General features: G+C 33.4%; 2 protein-coding genes and 1 long non-coding RNA gene across 3 annotated transcripts; 1 reads left to right on the forward strand and 2 right to left on the reverse strand.

The window, feature by feature from the left end:
- Window positions 1–1,606: 1,606 nt before the first annotated feature.
- LOC145587763 (protein trichome birefringence-like 40) lies at window positions 1,607–12,568 on the reverse strand. The gene is made up of 5 exons (XM_081644444.1): window positions 12,386–12,568; window positions 12,090–12,289; window positions 3,762–3,936; window positions 3,427–3,611; window positions 1,607–2,159 (listed from the first exon to the last, which is right to left on the reverse strand). Exons 1-5 carry the CDS (start codon window positions 12,566–12,568, stop codon window positions 1,673–1,675), a joined length of 1,230 nt encoding a protein of 409 aa, XP_081500570.1. The 3' UTR covers window positions 1,607–1,672.
- Window positions 7,598–8,877, forward strand: LOC145587762 (uncharacterized). The gene is made up of 3 exons (XR_014101424.1): window positions 7,598–7,695; window positions 8,255–8,343; window positions 8,795–8,877. It is a non-coding gene; the product is annotated as an uncharacterized LOC145587762 (long non-coding RNA).
- A 3,085-nt stretch (window positions 12,569–15,653) lies between the features above and the next one.
- LOC145588803 (protein trichome birefringence-like 40) lies at window positions 15,654–18,557 on the reverse strand. The gene is made up of 4 exons (XM_081645406.1): window positions 18,121–18,557; window positions 17,089–17,263; window positions 16,804–16,988; window positions 15,654–16,152 (listed from the first exon to the last, which is right to left on the reverse strand). The coding sequence occupies exons 1-4, from the start codon at window positions 18,540–18,542 to the stop codon at window positions 15,654–15,656; spliced, it is 1,281 nt and encodes a 426-aa protein (XP_081501532.1). The 5' UTR covers window positions 18,543–18,557.
- Between the last annotated feature and the right edge of the window lie 3,269 nt (window positions 18,558–21,826).

Consider the following 21,826-nt stretch of genomic DNA (forward strand, 5'->3'; position numbering starts at 1 on the left):
TTATGTGGAGATTCTGCACTGAAAATCTTACTGTCCGAAGCCTTCTGATGTATAGCCACCTTACAAAAAATGATCTTTGTCCCTGGTGTGAAACCGAAAGAGAAACGTGGAAGCATGCTTTTTTTTAATGTGTACATGTGCAAGACATGTGGACTGACTTAAATTGTGCTGATTTGAGGTGCAGGGAAGACTTATCCTCTGCTTACGATCTAGTAGAAATTTAGAGGGGAATCCGAGCTGAAACAATTACTCAAGGAGTTTATCGTATGTAGGGAATTTGGCTCGACCGTAATGTGAAAATTTTCCAGGAGAAGGTGACACCAATTCTTGTTCTGATCACCCGTGTTCAAAGATGGGTTAATGAAAACGAAAAATACAACAAGGCCATATATCCTACTCCTCCTGCAGCCACGCATTCTAGCCCCAATTCTTGGGTGCCCCCCCTACTGGTGTAGTTAAGATTAACTCTGATGCTTCTTTATCTGACGAAGGTTGGATTGGGTTTGGGTGTTGTTGCTCGTAATAGTTTTGGAGAAGTTATTTTTTCTGCTTGTAGAAGGGTACAAGCTTAGTGGCAAGCTGATATAGCAGAAGCCAAGGTTGTGATAATGGCCATCAAGTTGGGTCGCAAATTTGGCTTGATAAGGTTATTTTTGAGACTGACAATCAAGTTGTTACCAACCGCTTGTCCAAAGGGGCTACCCACCTCACTTATCTGGACGCAACCGTCTCTGACGCTATGAGACTTAGCTCTTCCTACACCTACATTCAATGGTCCCATGTTCGACGCACAGGCAATGAAGTAGCCCACAATCTTGCAAAGTATATTCCTTATAATGTTGAGCAAATTTGGGAGAATTGTGTGCCTAATGATGCATCTCCTTATGTACTCATGGATACTCTGATTAATGAATGATTAAGCCTTGTGCTCCCTTTCAAAAAACAAAAATAATAAAATAAAAAATAAAAAATCTACATACCAATCAAACCTATATATATTGTGCACTTTTAAAAAATGGAGGGAATAATCTTCAATCAAATCAGTTTTGTAATTAAATTTTAATTCTCCGTATATATAAATGAAATTCAGGTTATAAGTAAATAATAATGAAGATCAATTATCAGTACATGTCACCATACATATTACCCATTTCACGTACTTTTTATATCAATAGTACACAATTATTCATATTTTTAAGACCGCATAATAAGAATATGGATATGCTTATGCGGGAAATTCCCTGTTTCTCACGGTGAGAAACGAAATTTGTTTCTCATGGGGGTATTTTTGTGAATAAATCAACAACTTTTTCAATATTGTGGGCTCCACAGTTGAATAAAGTTGAAAAAGTTGTTGATTTATTCACAAATGCCCCCATGAGAAACGAATATGTTTCTCACAGTGAGAAACTGGGGCTTCCTCTGCTTATGCATATGAAATCTCTTCACATATTATTAATCCATATTAATTAAGATGTAATTAGGTCAACACTCATATATGAGAGAAAAAAAAATCACTAACTCTAGCAAGTTCAAAACCATTAGTGATCTGACGATGACATGAATTGTTAATATTGTGATATTCATATATAATTACCTAATAAAAATTAAAAAAAAAAAAAAAAAAAAAAAAAAAAAAAAAAAAAAAAAAACATTGAAATAAAATTGTTTTTTAGTTGCTCGGACTATTTTCTAAAATATCAAATAAAAGAGAAGCATATAATAACCTATTCCAAGTATCTGGAACACCAGGAAGGCACCAATGACTACAATCAGCATAACTATTGCTATTTTTCTCATCTTTAGTAATGTACAAAGATGGATGAGCGTCAATTCGATGTTCCGAAAGTTTGGTAGTGTTCAAGTAGTTCACTTGAGGTTTACTCATCCCTTTTATAACGCCCTCAACGGCGTCTACCATGGATTTCGGGAAGCCTGGCACAAAGGAATCATCCCTAATAGGCTGTGTTTTATTAAAGCACCATTGATTAGGTTTTCTAAGTCGGTGCACGGGTGAATAGCCATTGAAGAACACAGTTGTTTTGTTTGGATTAACGTTTTTCTTGATCCATGTTGCCCATGTTTTCAAGCCTCGTTCATATGCTAATTCAATTGGCATTTTCTTTTTCAATTTTCCCTTGTACTCGAACACCTCCCACCTGTAAATACATATATATGAATAATATTGCAAGATAAATTGTGAATTTAACATTAATGTAAGTCCATTCAAAGATCTATGCTAAACACAATTTTATACTTCATCGAGTTTAATAGAGTATGTAAATGATTTTATAATCTTGGCCTTCAACCATCAGATTAAGTGCATTTTCACACTCACTCCCCTCACATGAACCCATTCAATTTGGCCCAAAGATTATTATTAATGCAATTAAAGGTGTCAAACAAGTTCAAACTAATATGATAACTAAAGGCCAAGATTAATTTAGGTACTCTATTAATTTAAATATTCTATCGATTTTATATTAATTGCATCATAGAGAGCCAGAGGGGGGTGATCTCCAAAATATAATGGAGTTAAGGCTTTGTTTGGTTCATTGTTAGTAAAGGAACAGAAGAGAAAGGAAAGGAGGGGAAAAGAAAGGAAGAGAAGGGAAAAGAAGGAGATTTTATTTCCAATGTTTGATTAAGGAAAGGTAATGAGGGGGAAGAGAAAGGAAATATGCTTTTATTTTCTCTTTCCAGTCGAATTCCTCCAATTTTGGGAGGAAAGGAAAGCTGAAAATTTGTAAAGATTCTTTACTTTCACTTCTCTTCCTTTCCTTTAGATTCTCATGTCATTTATCAAATCAAACATGGGAACATATTAAAACCTTTTCCTTTCTTTTCTTTTACAGCCAAATCCCATCAACCAAAAAAGGCCTTAGTATATGTAATTTTAAACAACCTATATTTCAAGGATACCTTCCCAAAACAATTTCATTATACGTAAAAATTTATTTAGCTAGACCGCATGCAAGAAAAGTTATTAGATTATTTGCTTCAAATTGTTTGTGGTTAGTTCACTTAATCTATAGGAATACGCTCTCCATCCTAAGTGATCGTGTTAGGAGTCATTAATAGTAGGTCTTACCGGTATTCCTTACTTTTAGCTTAGTTTATTTTGCACTATATATGTTATATTGTTCGTATTTCAACGGATTGAATACAAGTTTTGTTCTTATTTCTTCTATCTCACACTGCACATATACTACATACATTACATACATTGGTATTAATTTAGAAATGCATGCATGAACAAAATGCGCTAATCATTTTCCACTTTTAGCTACTTCTCCAAAAGTTGTGCCCCAATGTCTAGGTATAATCATTTACTTATTATTAATTATTAAGATAAATATTAAGATTAAGGTTGTAAATTAAATTATTGTTAAGTTGACAAATGTATGTATAGCAAATTAAACTTACGCTCTTGATTTTCCTTTTGGTTCCCACCAGTGGCCTGAGTTGAATACCATAATATCTGCTCCTTTGCACTTCTCAAAATTCTCTGAAAGCTTGTCAAGGACTAGTACCTTTTTACCACTTTCATGGTTTTTGTTAATGTCAACCAAAAATGCACTCCAATAAAATTCTAGAGTGAATTTATATTCCTGCAAAAACAATCATCTTATACTATTATAAAAAAAAAAATAAAAAAAAAAATAAAAAAAAAAAAAAAAAAATTAACAATATGTATCTTTAATTTTGAATGAAATCACTATAGAATTAGCCATTTCATTTCATTTGGTTTTGATTCGTACCTTAGCTTTCCAGGTGTTTGTGTAGCGTCGGTGTTCGTCGGCTTTGGCTATGTATGAAGGATCGGAAGTGAAGAGAAGGCAAGCAAGAGACTCCCACATGTTTCGATTTAGCGAATCCCCTACGAGTATCATCCTCTTGTTCCTCAGCCTTTCTAGCATCTTGGTTCCATTAAACCTAAGAATAAAGTGGACATAAGAAACTGTTAAGGTGAGATATATACCATGCATGTTGTGTACAATCGAGGCTATGTTGTATCCAATTTGGTGTGGTGCAATCTGATCTACCTAATTATGGAACAATGAAATTATCAAAGAACATAATAGAGAACAAGCACAACGGAATTATTGTATGATAGAGGTAGGTAAAACTAGAGGAAATACTCTTGATCAACAAAAATTGTCAATCATAAGGGTGTAAATGAGTTTTCCATCATTTAATCAGGGACGGTATGGTAAATTTGTCATTGACAGTTGACATTCTTGCCATATCACTACTCCAACTCATAGTTACACAATTCACGCCGTTAACAACAACTATTTCCATCCAACTTTCTCTCTCCTCATTCTTCTCTATCTCTTAACAATGGAGGCAACTTCCAAGACCAGAGCTCACTTGATCGGCGATGTCAAACGTGAAAGCACTCCACCACTACCACAACCACAACCATCATATATATATTCCATCTTCTCTCTGCCGTCGACGATTTCACTTCTACCATTAACGACCCATCTATGAAAAACAAGTTCAATGGAGGGAGCTTGAACGGAGGACATGGTCATCCCTACCCTTGGGGGTTGAGCATGCCTTTAATTTCAACCTTTATTCATAGGGTTTTCGTTTAAGATCAAGGAAGGTGGGTGGAGATCGGGAAATCTTCAATGGTGGTGTCGGGAAAGCTTCAATGGTGGTGGAGATGGGGAAGATAGCTTCAATGGTGGAATGGAGGTTTATAAATCATTAATGGAGCAAGAAAGAGTAGGAAGCTTTTCAATGGTTAATGTCTAGTAACCCAATTGCGGTTACGACTTCAAAAATTATGTCAATCATGAAGATTAACCGGGCAAGCCCCGTAAAACTAATCTTGGATCTGACCATCAGCTTCATTTTAATTGATGCTTCAATTTGATATAAGAGTCACGGTGAAAAAATGATCACGAGTTCAAATTTCATGTATGGAATGATCCTTTCAAAGTAGAATATTTAGTGGATAGTAGAGGAAGCCTCAAAGTGGCCTAGCAATTATTGGGTCATTCAAATCGATTAGTAATAGGGTAATTTTGGATCACATGATTTTTGTTGGGTTCAGGTTAAAGTTTGGTCTATCGGAAAGGATTGGGTCATTTTTAGTTATATTGCCAAGTTGCTTATTAAGATACCCTCTTTGGTGATTTTTTAAGTACCTATGTGTGACCAATACATTTGTCAATGCGAAACTTTGAACAAAAATATCATTAATTATAAATATGTTGTATAGATTATAAAAAGTGAAAAGTTGATATTCCAAAATATACGTTGAGAAGATTTGATTAAGTACCCATTTGAGTGTCTTTAAAAAAAAAAAAGAAAAAAAAGGCACCCATTTGACTATGTTTAATATTATGATACACGAACGATCGGCATAGTGGTGCAGGTGAATGTTGTGAAATTAGGCCAGGATGCTTAAGTAAAATTCAGGGAGTACTCATTATTAGAAACATTTATTTTCGGGTTGAAAGGTTTATCTCGAGTCAGTTCAAATTGGTTCAACTTGTTGATCGATTTCGGGTGATGAATTTGGGTTTCAAGTTGGAAAATCGGGTATATTGGTTAGTTTGATAGGTCTAAGGAGGCTCATTGTGCATCCACAAAACACGTTCAAAGGGATCTAATGTGAGGGGGTTGTCTGTAGTTGTTAAATCACTAGTGGACAAAATCTCATTCGTAACAAGCTATTTGTAACGGGCAAAGCTTTGCCCGTTACAATTAAGATATTCGTAACGGGCAAAACAGTGTCCGTTACGAATACTTATTTATTCGTAACGGGCAAAATAGTGTCCGTTACGAATACGTATGTATTTGTAACGGACAACTTAATGCCCGTTACGAATAAATAAATATTCGTAACGGACAAATTATTGCCCGTTACGAATAAATAAGCATTCGTAATGGACACTATTTTGCCCGTTACGAATACTATGTTACACGTAAATGCCCAAACTTGTCCCATCTGATGAGAGGAGCCCAATAATTGGCTTTTTAGGGTTTCACCTCTTTCTCTCTCATCAGTCCCTCACTCTCTCTCTCTCTCTCTCTCTCTCTCTGTCCTCTCCTCTCCTCTCCTCCCCTCCCCGTCATTCACCTCTTTCTCTCAATTTACAGTCAGGCCCTCTCATTTCGAGGAGCAACGATTGCTTTCATCTTGAGACGAGCAACTTGACCGGCGGCTTCATACAAGAGCTCCCAAGCGGCGTCGTTTTTGGGCGGAGGTGTAACCGGCGGTGACAGAATTCTTGGTGATATCTTTGCAGAGAATTTCAACCATATTAGATCATGAGATAAGAAGTCCTACAATTGTGTTTTCCTCTTCTTGGATTAATTTCTGAGCATTTTATTCATTAAATTCTTGAATTTGTTTTGTGAATTCTAATTTGCTTACTTTTTTTCTACATGCAATTTGTATTTGATTCATTTTTGGCATTTAAGGTGACATTGTGTAGTTTTGGGCATTATGTATGAAAACACGGATGATACTGTATTTCCATGGATATAAGGATGTCATTTATTATCATGTTAAATACTCTTAATTCATTCCCATAACCAATTTCTATTTTCTATTTTTTTTTCTGGGTTTTTTATGTAATTTTTGTAGATTTATGCTTTTTTTTAAAAAAATTTGAGGAATTTAACTTGTTGGGTTTTTTTTTCAAATCACTTTAATTGTCTTTTGGTTGTGTTATTTGATATGATTTTCTTGAGATTAGTTGATGGGATTTCTGTGTTTTTGAATTTGGGTTTGAAATTCGATATTTGGGATTTTTTGGAGGTGGGGGTTGTGTTTATTCTCGTTTATAGATATCGGAAATAATACGTATTCATGATTCTTATTATCTCCCCTAATGCCCTTATTAAATGAAGTATTGAAGGATTTTTTGTTGATAAATATTAGTATAAATCTATATAGAAGATTGCCATCAGGTTAAGGCTAAGGAGAAAAGGTTAGAGATGTGTCTTAGGAGATACTGGCAGACTTTAGTACAAAAGTAGAAGGTAAAAAACAAATGACACACAGATAATAATAAGCATCAAGAATTCAAGCAGCAGTCGAGCAATCAAGCTGACTGTGTATGTTATAGAGGATTTTGACTCATTTTATCTTTGACTAAAAGTCTGATGTGTGTAAACACTTGTATAGATTAATGACAAAATTAATGGAAAGCTTCTTTAAACAAAAAAATTCCGAGTGAGAAAGTTGAAGACAAGTGTACAACTTTGCTATAACTAAATTTTATGGATGTAAGCTAAAATAAAATGTGTTTGCATTGCCTCTTTATTTAGTGTGTTTTAGAATGATTTTATAGAAATGATTCCAAATAAGCTATTTAGTACCATTAGTGTATAATAGCCAAAATCACTCAACTAACTGACTTGTAAATTACAGTGGCAAAACTCTTTGATCACGCTGTAAAATGCTTTTGTATGTTCGAACCCTCTCACCTCACTGTCCTAGGTTTGATGCTTGTTAAAGACATTGGAGATTATGATAATAATTACAAGGAATGTAATTTATCCTGTTAATCCGTGTTAATTCTGAGCTGGAAGGTGTAACTTACTACTTATTATGATATATTTCTGCTGCAGGCACGTGTTAAAGGGAAGATAGACTCAAACGGTTGTGTTACTGGTTTTCTTGAGGAGAGACTCAATCTGGGTCTAACCTTTTTACTTTCTGCAGAGGTGAGATCTCAAGTTTAAATGCCAAATCATCACATGTTAGGTCTGCATCCTTGCTAAATCTGTTTTTGGTTGAAACCTCCTATTTGATGTCAACTTCAGAATGGTTTGGATAACTTAGTGTCATTGTTATCTGTGTGGTCTTGAATTACAAGGAAATACTACTGCTGCTTTGAACTTTTTACCTCTCCATCGGAATTAATTATTTTCCCACCCCCTCATGATTAAGGGTTCACCAAAACTTCACTTATATACTCTTCATAATAATTTCCTCCCCAATTTGAATAGTACTTGCAGTAGGTTTGGAAGTATAACTGTAATCTGTTATACTCCAGGAAATGTGTGATTTTTTTTCTGGAATTCAAAACAGTTTAAAATACATCTGTTCCTAATTGTTTGGTCACTTGTACCTTATTCCTATTTTGGCATTTTTTTTTCTTCCTATCTTACCCACTTGCAACACTCTCCTATATTTTGACACAACTACTTTCAGCATTTTGTTTTCTACTTTTTCTTATCATAGACTTCAACTCTTACATTGATGACTGTTCTTGTTGATCAGCATTTCATCTGGAGGCTTTAAGGGTGGATCGCAACAATACTCGGATAACTCACTTAGTATCAAGGGCTTATATAACTTCTACGAGTCAGGTATTGAATAAAATTTATACCTGTCTAAATCTTTTCAGATCCTTTAGCTACTAGTACTTGCAAGGAAGTAGAAATCCTGTTCACTTTGATACCTCTGTATTTTTTACAGCACAACCAAAGTAATAACTCATCAGTCATGTTTTAAGGACTTGAAATACGGTCTACTTTACTTCCAATTATTCTCTCTTTTACCTATGCTCTGCTAGAAATTTAATCGTTTTAAGTGTTAACGTTTGACAAAATAGTGATACGTTGAGTAATTCAACTCTTATATTATTCCTCTTTAGTAATATAAGAGTTGAAGTACTCAACTGGCCATGAATGGTTGATTGGTTCAATTGATGCATATGTGTTTGTTGTAGTTGCGTTGAATACTTGGGTTGTCTTAGAAGCTCTCTCTATCTCACACTCTCATTCTTTCTTTATCTTTAATCTCTATTCTTCCTTAAAGAAATCTGGGTATATTCAAGCAAAACAAGTAACTTTCTTTGTCTCTCAATGGGCAAAGTTCATCCTTTTTTGTGTTATTGATTTGGTGTTATCTATTTTTGATTTTTTTTTTCATTGATTGGATTAGGTGAGAAGGAAAAAATTAAAGATTGGGGACTTTCCTATGCTGCTGCTGCTGCTACTACTTATGGTTGTTGTTGCTGTTGCTGCTGCTCTGCTGTTACTGTTGCACTAGGAAGCTGTTAAGCTATAATATTATTTACATTTTTTTTAATCATTAACCTTTTACAATATTATGAGTTTGTAAGCAGTTTTTAATTGTAAAATAAATTTGTTGTGTATGACATGATTGATAATATATATTTGTGCCATGAAAACAGAATTTGGATTTGGATCTCATAGTACTTATTTATAACGGGCATTTCATGTGCCCGTTATTTTTTTTAATTGGATCTCACAGTATTCGTAACGGGCAAAACACGTGCCCGTTACGAATAACGGGGTTATTTGTAACGGGTGTTTGAAATGCCCGTTACAAATAATGGGTTATTCGTAACGGGCAACTGAAATGCCCGTTACGAATAAGTGCTTATTCGTAACGGACAGTGCCCGTTACGAATAACAATGGCCATCCGTAACGTCCACATACGTAACGGACGCTGCCCGTTACGGATGGGCCCTTTTTGCCCGTTACGGATGGCCTTTTTTCCACTAGTGAATAATAAAACCAATTTTGGGGCTATAATTAACCATTCAATTTTCTTTCACTATACACCCTGAATTTTTTCATTTATTCATTATATACCGCTAAACTTTTGTAAATTCATCATATACCCCCGAGTTTTCACAAAAATACATCATATACCCCCGAGTTTTTACAAAAATACATCATATACCCTAATGACTATTGATTGTCATTTTCGTGGTCATTAAGATTAATTATGACCTAAAATCACCCTAAATACATTACGCTATCTCCGAAACCACCCACAATCCTTTTTTTCACCCCCAAACCATCCCAAATTTTTTCTGTCATCATCAAAATTAATCATAGGTAGGGCTGTACACCGGTCCAAAATCGGATCGGACCTGGACTGGACGTGTTGGGCCCGGTACTTGAATCAGCGAATTTTGAGGACCGGAGATCGGACCTGATTCAATAGGTTTGACTCTGGGTTAGACCTGAACAATCAGGTTTGGACTTGAACAAACCTATTTTGTGATTATTTTTTTTTTTTAATAAATAACCTGTTGGACCTGTTACCTGTTGCATAATTTAATAATAACATAAAATCTGAAATTAGCAATAACAAAAACTACATAAATTGTATAAAGTGACTAAAGTCCCAATTCCCAAGCACCAAAAATACTAAACAACCTGCATCATGTCACATAGGAAGGTCACTAGTCGCACTACAATGTACAGAAGAACCGCAACCACTAGATCTACCACCTTCAAAGTAGGTGGTCACATAGGAAGTTTGGGGTAGATTGTGAAGCGAGTAAGAGGGCGAACGATGTGCGATTGGGTGGTTGAGGTCGTTGGAGTCGCACGATCTGGTGGCGGCAGACAATGGAGTCGCGCAATCTGGTGGCTGCAGTTTCTTGAGTCGCGCGATGTGGTGGTCACGGTCTCTAGTGTCGCGCGAGGTTGCTGGCTTGCTGCGGACCTGCAATTCGTCGGAGTCTTCGTGGTGGTCAGTTAGTCTCCAATGACTTGGTGAGGATAAAGAAGGTCAAAATGAGAGTAATAAGACCATGGGAGAGAGAGGCGGAGATTGAGATTATGAATTAGGGTTGAAATTTTAGGATAATATTTATATTTTACAAAAAAAAAACATCTCTACCGATTTTCAGGTCCGGACCTGAAACCCCCGAGTTTAGACCGCATCTAGACCGAAACTGAAATCCCTGAATTTCAAGGACCGGGACGGTACCTGAATGTATAGGTCCAGGTCTGGTCCGGTTCCGGTCGGTTTTCAAGTCCGGTCTTGTTTATGTACACACCTAATCATAGGGATATAGTTATGGAGATTTGGAGTGGTTTCAGGGGTTGGAGAAAGGAAAGGAGTGGTTTCGGGGATGGGGGAGAGAGATTTAAGGTGGTTTCGATGCATAATTAACCAAATTCCATTCATCTTGTTCTTATTAGAGCTATGTGGTGAATTTTTGTAACAACTCGGGGGTATATGGTGAATTTTAAAATTTTCAAGGGTACATGTTGAATAAACAAAAAACTCAATGATATATGGTAAAAAAACCGTGAACCATTATATAATGTTTTTGGTTAGAACCCCATGATTGTTTTTATAATCTACTAACATGCAAAGAAAATACCACTTGCAGTGCTAACTTGTACTCCCTCTGACCCTATTTTTTTTTTTATTCATAACCAACATTTGGGTCAACTTTTATCATAAATTCACAATAATCTATAAGAAATGATATATTTATGTGGGATCTTGTTGGATTCATTTAAGGGGATGTTTGGTTCAAGCATATTAGGTATAAGGTATGGGTTTGTAATGACCAAAACCCATACCTTGTGTTTGTTTCTAGAAATTTCATTTTTCAAACCAATATCTCAAACCCCCAAGGTATGGGTTTTTGAAACCCAAGGAAGGAGGTGAATATGGCTCATACACATACCTTTAGTTTAAAATTAAAAGGAAAATTGTCATTCCTAGATAAAAACCAAACACATGAAATCAAGTATCAAATTCCAACCCCATACCACCCAGGTTTCATTCCTCATTCCAAATCCATACCATTGTTTGAACCAAACGCCCCCTAATTGTATATTTTATTAATATCTAATTTTAAAATTTTTACGTTTATAGAAATGAACAAATAGCGTTTCAAGGCGTGTCTCAATGACCGTGTAAAGTCAAAAGGGGCAAAAGAATAGGACAGAGGGAGTAATATTTAACCTCTTGAACTCATCAAAATGTTTGAAATTATTGCAATAGCATCCCTTAGAGTGGCAATGGACGATAACAAAATTAAACTTATGTCAAGAAATCAATGAAAATATCCTATGAGTGATCTTGCTTAGATATTTAGTACGGTAATGACACAAGAGTTCATTTTACTAATTAGTTTCCATTACCACCATTTACCTAATTACCTAATGTGCCATTGTAGATTGTTAGTTCTACAATTGTGTTCTACATATATAGGATCTACAATTGTTAGTTCTACAATTGTGCTCTACAGGTGCATTAATACAATTTGCTAGCTAATTACGAATTATGTCATGCATATTTAAAACACTTGAATGAAAACTACATACTTACACTGGTATATCACAATCTCGAGCTTCCCATCTCCACTTCTCATACTTAGAATCAAGCCTCCCGTTAGCTTGGCAGCTAAACTTCTCGTTAATAAATGGACACTTGAATGAATCGTAGCGAGAACCTTCCTCCGCCTTATAGGCCCATTTCCCATCAAACATATTGCACTTCCTTCTTTCTTTTTTCGTCGATTTGTCAATGTTGTCAACAATGGAAGTAGAAGCTTTTAAAGGCTTTATAGTAACATTAGTAGATGGATTAACAATGGAAGTAGATGGTTTCAAAGGCTTTATAATAACACTAGTAGATGGATTATTTAGTAATTGAAAAGGTACTAAATCTACCATAGCTTTTTTAGCAGCTAGAAAATTTATATCTTGATGTACTTTATCAAGATAGAAGACGAAGACGAGGAATCCGAGTAAGAGTCCTAGGAAGAAGGGTTTCCATTTCTCAACAATGGAGGGTTTTTGCTCCATAACAGAAAATAAACAAGGTAACACTTACACTTTGATTGGATTTTATTTACTGCGAGTATATATTATGGATATTTTAAGAATATTTTATAACAAATACATGGTCAACTTTATAGACTTATTTAAGTATTAAAAGACGATGTGAATAAATAGTAAATAGTAAAATATGAAGTAGTAATGTTTCCAAGTCAGTACCATAAATAGCTCAAATCTCTAAGTGCAATCTATACGTGAAAACTCCCTACTTGTTGGCATCGTGCATGTTATAATGTAATACAATGTACGTATAATATGCATGTGTAATCGAGTGAAGAATACCGTAGTTTCAACTCCAAATCACAAATAGCTTTGGTAATTGTATTGATGTAAAAATAGTCCAAAACTTGAAGTAAGAGTTAAGTCAATTTATCAATTTTTGAGGCATATATTGGAAATTTAAATAAAAAATAGTTATTACTAGTACTTATTATTCGTTAAATTAATACTCCGTAATTTAGCAAATGCTTTTGCAAATACCATATGTAGCAAACAGGTCAATTGTTTCAGTTCACTTTCAATCAGGTTATCGCCAATCACCTAATTCATCAAACCCAAAATATAAGATCTACTTACAAATTTAGAAGAAGGTTCAAATTACATTGCAATTTGCAATTGTAGCCCACGTGTCTACAAGTGTGCATAATACAACATGAAACGGAACCAAACTTGAACCAAAACTGAATGTACACTTTTAAAAGACGTTTAAAATAGATTGTATCCCATGCACCTACGTCAAGACCAAAAACCTAACCTAAATTACAGGACCGAATCCGACTAGCTTGATCCATAATGGCCTAGTGTTTGGACTGGCCTGGTCCATAATGCATACATGCATGTATCAAAGAGTATTTTATGTTTTCGTTCCATTCTAAATAAAAATTGGAATTTTTTCATTGGGGATTGAAGACCTAGCTTTTAGCTTTTTTCACATATTGCTGAAAAATCTATACTCTATACTAAAGTAATCTCCATAATTATCTCTAAGGTACACTTGGCATTAGTTCATAAAAAATTTTCCCGCTTAAAAGTTTGTTACTTTTTTTTTCGGTTATTGAAATAAGTTTGTTACGCTTTACCTTATATTTAGGGAAGGGATGATGCACAACCATAATAATTTAAATAAAAATATAAAAGTGTTGTAGTAAAGTATATAAAAAATGTTATTCCCCCCGTCCCTTTATTACATGCCTATTTCTCATTTTGCACAGCAATTAAGAAAGTTAAAGATTCCTTAAAACTAATAATTGGGAGTATAAATATGCATGTGGGGTTAGAGAGAGATAGAGAGAAAGAAAAAATGGTTGGGAATTAAAAGAGAGAAAGTATTGGGAATTGATGTTAAAGTACAAAAAAGAAAAAGGGTGACAAATCATCAAAAAGAGAATAATATTGTAAAAAAGTACAACCTATAAATAGAAACAGGCATTTAATTTTGATCACCCCAAAAAGGAATACAGGCATGTAATAAAAGAACGGAGGGAGTACTTAATTGAGAATAAGATTAAGCTTTAATACTACGAATACTAAAAATCTTATTACTCCGTATTCCTTCCTTTTCACATGTACTATAAAATATCATAATATAATGTTTATTATAAATTTTTTATGTTTTTCTTACCGACAATGATTTCGTTTTACACGTTTTTAAATAAACGAATAATGAAAGTATTATTGTACTCTAAAACCGTGCATAGCACGGGTTCCAAACTATTATTATATTATAGGAGGGATAGTTTTAGAATGGCCACGATAATTTTGTAGCCACTGTAATTTTTGAATGTGCACCGTTAATATTTAAGATTAAATCTAAGCCATTTGTTTAGTTGACTAGATAAAATTAAAAAAATAAATAAAATCACAATAAATATTAGTTTTAAATTTTCTTCCTCCTTAATGCTTTCTTCCTCCTATTAATCTGTTTGATTTTCTTTGATGTCCTTCAATTCTTGATAGTTCTTAATATTCTATTTTTCTTAAGATTTCAATATAATTGAAAACCAATTTTGTTGATTAAATTATGGTTTGCGTGAAGGATATAAAAATATTAGATTGATAAATAATTGTTAATTTGGAGGGATGATGAGGGAAGATTGGAAGACGTTTACATACTTGATCCTATCTAAGTATCTATGTTAATTTTTTTCTCCATACATATTTAATGGAGATTTAGGTTGTAGGTTGAAGGTAGGATACTTAGAAGTTGAAACTGCATCAATGTATGGCAGCGACAAAGCAGTTTTTTTTTTTTTTGGCAAATAGTTTTTGAAATTTATAATTATAATTTTATTTCAAAGTCAAATATAAGAATAGACAAGATTAATCTTTAACATTTTAATGATTGAGATAAAAACAGCTACAGTGGCTACATTTTTTATGTGGCCATTGAAAAGTCATCCATTATACGAGATTGAAGTTGTTTTAGGTATAGAATTTGAGATTAATGCTTTGAAAGTTTCAGGCTATGTGATCCTAAAATATTATTTTTAACTGCCCTTGTGGCCTTCGGGGTAAACCAAGCTTAGGAAAACATCGTCCAATGCTAAAAAAAAATGAGATAACCAATATGTATTGGAAGCAAAAATATTAAAGTAGAGGGTAGAGATCGAGTAGAGAGAGTATTGTTAAGTAAGTGTGTCAAACTTAGTCTCCAATGAATGCTCGAAAGGGGGCATTTATTGGCGTGCTATGGTGCTCGCGTTATTCACCTAGATTTATCAATGAAGCAAACCGCTTTAATTTTGTGTTAAGATTATGTTTTGCGCCTGTTTAATCATTGCACTTCTATAGTTTATTGGCCTTAAAAATATGTTAAACTGATAATAAAAAATTAAAAAAAAAAAAAAAAAAAAAAAAAAAAAAAAAAAAGGTAAAATTGAGCTCCAAAAAGGATGAATATTTGTTGGGTCCTCCGTTCACACAGCCACACAAGTCCTCCAATCCTCCATAGTTCACATAATGATAGATTAGGCGTTGTTTACAAATACTACATACAATATAATAATGGTAGGTGACATGAATTGGGATGTAATAATCCCTTATGAAGAACTCCTTAAGTAGGTGAATCTGCTAAAATATCAAAGAAAAGAGAAGCATACAACAACCTATTCCAAGTATCCGGAACACCGGGAAGACACCAATGACTACAATCAACATAATTATTAAGATTATTTCCATATTTTTGGGCAAGTGTATTCCAGTCCTTGTACCTGTACACAGACGGATGTGCATCAATTCTGTATTCTGAAAGCTTGGTAATATTCAAGTAGTTCACTTGTGGCTTTTTCATTCCTCTAATTAGTCTTTCGACGACATTAACCAACGATTTTGTAAAGAGTTGTTTATATGGTTCATCCATCATAGGTTGAGTTTTATTGTAGCACCATTGATCATATTGGTGCCAAGGCGAATTGCTCCTAAACACTACTTTTGTTTTCTTGGGATCGACGTTTTTCTCTATCCATGTTGCCCATGTTTTCAAGCCATGTTCGTACGCAACATCTATAGGCATATCCTCTGTTACTTTACCCTCAAATTCGAACATCTCCCACCTGAAAAATTAAATTATGTAAAGACAAACATTGTCATAATATTACTACATGCTTCTGTTACTCTTAGGATTTGTAATATGGAGTACACAATAACACAGATTTCTGTTTATTATGAATCAATTATAAAAAATTTAGGTGCATCATATAGTTAATTATGAGGTTGGAAATTTGAAATCCAATAAATAGGTATAAATCTCGTCTATTTTATATTACTTATTATCCGCCAAATACCAATTTTATCAAAAGAAATACAACCAAAAAAGTAAGGCTTCACTCTTTAATAGACAAATAACTTATGGTCATCAACTAACTAATACGGAGTATTATATAAGATTCACTTCACTTCTTAATATAGTCACAATATGTTGACTTTTTACACTATATATCACATATTGCAATTATATTATTTAAATATTAACTATATTAGATTAAAAAAATTACCAAGGAAACAGTCAAAAGGTCAAAGTTTATCACAAATATCAGTTAACCATTTTTATGTATACTTAAAATAATGTTACTATATTTGTTCAAAAAAAAAAAAAAAAAATTGTTACTGTAATGTTAACTCGCTTCCTCTAAACTATACTCCTTAAGAATAATGCATGAAATGTTTTTAATAAATAAATTAGAGAAAAGTAATTAAAAACTTACGCTCTCATTTTTCCACGTAAATCCCACCAGTGACCGGAGTTAAACACCATAATATCCGCCCCTTTCCATTTTTCCGAGTCAGCAGAAAGCTTATCCAGCACTAGAACCTTTTTGCCACTTTCATGCTTATTGTTCAATTCAACAAGAAATGGACTCCAATAAAATTCAAAAGTGAAGTTATAATCCTGCAATTAAAACCATATTATTAAAATTAGATAACCACATTATTTTGTTAATTGAAGTTTCTTATTTGGCCTTGTTTTTGTACACTAATAATTATTATACCTTGGCTTTCCATAATTTTTGGTAGCCTTTTATTTCTTTGACCTGAGCTGCATTCGAAGGAATGGATGTGAAGAGAAGACAAGCAAGAGACTCCCACATGTTTCGGTTTAGCGAATCGCCAGCTAGGATCATCCTCTTGTTTCTCAGCCTTTCTAGCATGTCTGTACCATCAAACCTAAAGGATGAAATGAACATAATTTAAGTCTAATTGATCATAATTAATCAAAATGTGCAATATTTTATTCACAAGATTTGGTATTCAAGTGTGTGCAGTAAATATAGCATAATTTCGGATTAATACATCTATGAGATCTAAAAAAGTAAGCAGTAAACGTAATTTTGTAGCAATAATTTAATTTCCAATGTGTATCCGATCCACTTACACATGGTAATGACTAATGGGTGTTTAATTAATTGATATCTCTCTTTGATCATCAAAACTAAGGTACCTAATAATAATTAATTGTAAATTATTATGTTACAATTATTACAATAGAGCAAACCAAAAAGGTTAACCATTAGAATTGGACTTGATTTTGTTTATCAATGTTATTTTTTCACATAATTTTATTAGTTATTAGTATACAAAATAGGAATATGGGAAAAAAACGGTTAATCAATTCACATGTTGTAAAAAATAATTATCCACATGCATGCATCAGCTTTCTATTTTTTCGTTTTCAATTGCGATGTATGAAGTTATGTAATTTGTGAGTTGTGGCAAGTCATTATTTTTTATCCCCAAATTTGAAATTGATTTAGAATGTTAAGATCATTGTAATATTTGTTACCAAGATAATGTCTACATTTTATTTTTATTTATTTTATTTTTTTTTTTTTTTTTTTTGTACTTGACTAAATTCATTGATGATCAAAGCTAGAGACCGTAATTGGAACAATTTAAAATGATATTGAGCTCATATAATACAATGCGGTGTAATTCAAAATGTTTGTATGGTTTAATTAAGTCAAAACTCCATAAAAACTTTTGTACAAAAGAAATATAAAAAGTAAAACTACCTATGCACTTACGTTGGTATATCACAATCTCGAGCTTCCCATATCCATTTCTCATACTCCGACTCAGGCCTCCCATTCTCTTGGCAGCTCATCTTCTCCTCGACGAATGGACACTTGATTGAATCATAGCTAGAACGACTCTCCTTTGGCTTATAAACCCATCTCCCATCAAACATGTTGCACTTTTTTCCAACTTTTTTCGTCGATTTATCAATGTCATTGAGAAAAACATCCGATGACATATTAGGCTTGATAACACTAGTAGATGGATTTAGTAATTTAAAAGGAACCAAATCTACCATGGCTTGTTTCGCCGCTAAGAAACTTATGTCTTGATGGACTTTGTCGAGGTAGATGATGAAGACGAGGAAGCCGAGTAAGGCTCCAAGTGAGAAAGATTTCCATTTGTCAACAATGGAAGGTTTTTGTTCCATGACTTAGAAAATAAACCAAATTGTATTTTGCTTGGTTAATCACATTTATGCTTTAGATTTGATTTGATATGCTATATTATAAATTATGATGAAGGTCAACTTAGGCCTAATAAATGAAGATGTGGTATATTGGTATAATATACGACGTACTAAGTTTTCTAGTCAGTGTACTTTAATTAGCTCAAATCTCTAAGCGGAATCAATGCTAGATTATTTCCTACTTGTTGTCATCGTGGTCTTAGTTTCAATTCACAACTCTAATTATTTCAGTGTTTTAACGTGTAATTTTAGTTTCATGTGAAGAATTCCGTAGATTCACTCCACTTCTCAAATTGCTTTGGTAAGTGTTGAAAAGTTTAGGGGTAGGTCCAATTTTTATTTTTATTTTTATTTTTATTTTTTTTTTATTTATTTTTTTTTTTTTTGAAACATAGGGGTAGGTCCAATTTGTAGAGTAAGAATTAAGGCTAAAATTTTATTAATTGGAGCATTTCGTGGAAATCCTATCAAAAATTAATTGTTTCTAGTAAACATGCAGCAAATAATTTGACTTGTTTCATTTTTGTAACTGGTTCACATGTTTATAAGTTGACGCTTTCTAATTTGATTCATATTATGTACAATTAATATGCCTAACTTGCACATCTCGGAAATTTATTAAAACTTATATGTAATCATCAATTTTCAAAAAAAATTTACTAAACTTGGTATCCCAAATTACAAATCAACAGCTTAGTAGCTTGAGGCATATACAAGTACTCCCACCCTCACCGCCTCGTTATAATGTCTATTCTAGACCTGATCAAAGTTCACCCGATCCCAAAAAATTTCGATTTAGGCAGATTTTTTGGGCCCATTTGAAACAGGTGAAGGCCAACTAGAATTTCTTTTTTTTTTATATATATATACAGGTCTTGGGCAACACAAATTTACATTTTAGTTATAATTTTTTCCCGCTATTTTTGACCCAAATTAGTTGATTTGGGCACGATTTTCTGACCCGGACCATTGGCCTGAAATGGGGTACTTATTTTTTGCCAAAGACTGGCACGGCCCGTGATCATCTCTAGTATATTCATTTTACATAATTTTCAAAACTTACATTTGACCATCAATATATTTAATTATGTATTATTAATATTAAGATCACACTACATAAAAAAAATAAAAAATAAAAATAAAAAAATAAAAAAAAAATGTTATAAAACTACATATTGAAATGAGTTTAAAGTCTCACTATAAACAGGCCAATGTAATACAAGGGCCAAGTTGGGCGATCCAATTATTCATGAATGTAAAGAAACATTAAGCCGAATGTGCTAGATTCACGTAGTGTCTAGTGGTTGTTTCGTTCACATTCTAGTCTCTGACGATGTAAGAGAGTCGTGTAATAACTTATAATTTTATAGTGACTTCATAGTCTTGTTCATCAACTGCCGAAGATGCAAATAATACCATTGTTTTCCTTTCGATCGCGTAACACGTGCTTCTAAGTAGAGTACAAACTATATTAAACTCAATAAGACGGTTTTCAAGAAATAGAATTGGTTGAAAATTAAAGCAAGTTCCCTAGTCTACATTCTCAGATCCCCAAAACAAGTCTTCTAATAGCACGTTGGTTGAGTGCAATATGCACCATTGCCCATTGGTTTTTTTTAGAAATTTTCTCTTATGGGTTTGTGTTATATTCAATTTTAAAACACTATATTAATGGGCTGACATACGACCAAACGTCATGAAAAAAAAAAAATAGAAGCGCAAGACCACAAAACGGGAAAAAATGTTCATATTATTTGCAACGATTTGACATAAGTAAAAAGGAAAAATGTTTAATCGTTATAAATAATATGATATGAAGATAGTACATGAGATTTGATCCTTTTGTTATTGTCTTCTCAATTGCTCATTTTAAAATTAACTTTGCCTAAAAACTGTTTAACAAAATTTAGAAATCAAAAAAATTGTAATCTAAGAGAAAGGAACTAGAAACCAAAAAAGGACAATACACATACGGTACATACACGAATTCTATTTGAGTAGAATCTATCTATTATCATATATTAAAGCGAAAATTTTTTTGGAGGGTTATTATTATTATTATGATTATTCCTCAAAAAAAAAATTATTATTGGTGTTGTTGTTATTGTTGTTGTTGTTTTTTTTTATTTTTTTTATTTTATTTTCTTATATTTTTATTATTCGACAAGAATTATTATCTAATTATTTAGGAAAATTTAACAACAACAAACCAACCTTTGCCCCATTCTCCCAAAATAGACCAACTTTTAAATTTCCGAAAATAAACACAAGTTTGCATTTTTTCTCCCAAAACAAACTCAACAGGTCACCTTACCGGTAATATTAGGTAAAAATCTACTTGTCATTAAATCATTGGTTAAGATTTTTTTTTTTATTTTTTAATTTTGATATTTTTTACCAAAAAAGAAATTTAAAAAAGGAAAATTTGTTGAAAACCATTTTATAAAAATCAAATTTTGTTGAAAACCATCTTATAAATTTTTTTTTTGTCAAAGCACACCTGTTTTAAAATTCTTTTTGTTGAATCCCACCACTTTTCAGATTTCGACTATCAATTGACATTTGCGGCGTTGATTAGCATGTGCACCTCACGTGACTACTTAACCCCACTTTTCTATTATTTCGCCCCCCCCCCCCTTTCCCTTCATTCATTCCCTCTTCGTCACTTACATTTCCGTGCAATTATATCAAAGCCTATAAAAACCAAAGTATGATGAAGAATATTGACGAAAAGGGAAAGAATGGAGGGAAAGGGGGGAAAAATAAAAGAAACGTAGAGTTAAGGGGTCACATGAGGTGCACATGTTAGTCAACGCCGGAAATGTAAGTAATTAGTCAGAACCCGAAGAAATGGTGGGACTAAACAAAAAAAGTTTTAAAACAGGTGTGCCTTGACAAAAAAATTTTTAAAACAGGTGTGTTTTGACAAAAAAAAAATTTATATGATGGTTTTCAACAAAATTTGGTTTTTATAAAATGGTTTTTAACAAATTTTCCTTTAAAAAAAAAAAACAAAACAACCCTTTCCCACCACTACAGCTCACATCACCACCAGCCACCTCCACCCCTACCAACGGCCGGCGCCCAACCAATTCCCCCAGCGCCGAAGACCTTCAACGCCGCCGGAACTACTACACCCACACTTTAACCTTCACCACCATCACATCCACCCACTACACCACCACCTATGTACACCACCAACAACGAACAACCACCAAACCAACATACCAACCACCAAAATCACC

This window comes from Chenopodium album, chromosome 17 (genome assembly GCF_948465745.1).
Source record: "Chenopodium album chromosome 17, dcCheAlbu1.1, whole genome shotgun sequence".
NCBI lineage: Eukaryota > Viridiplantae > Streptophyta > Magnoliopsida > Caryophyllales > Amaranthaceae > Chenopodium > Chenopodium album.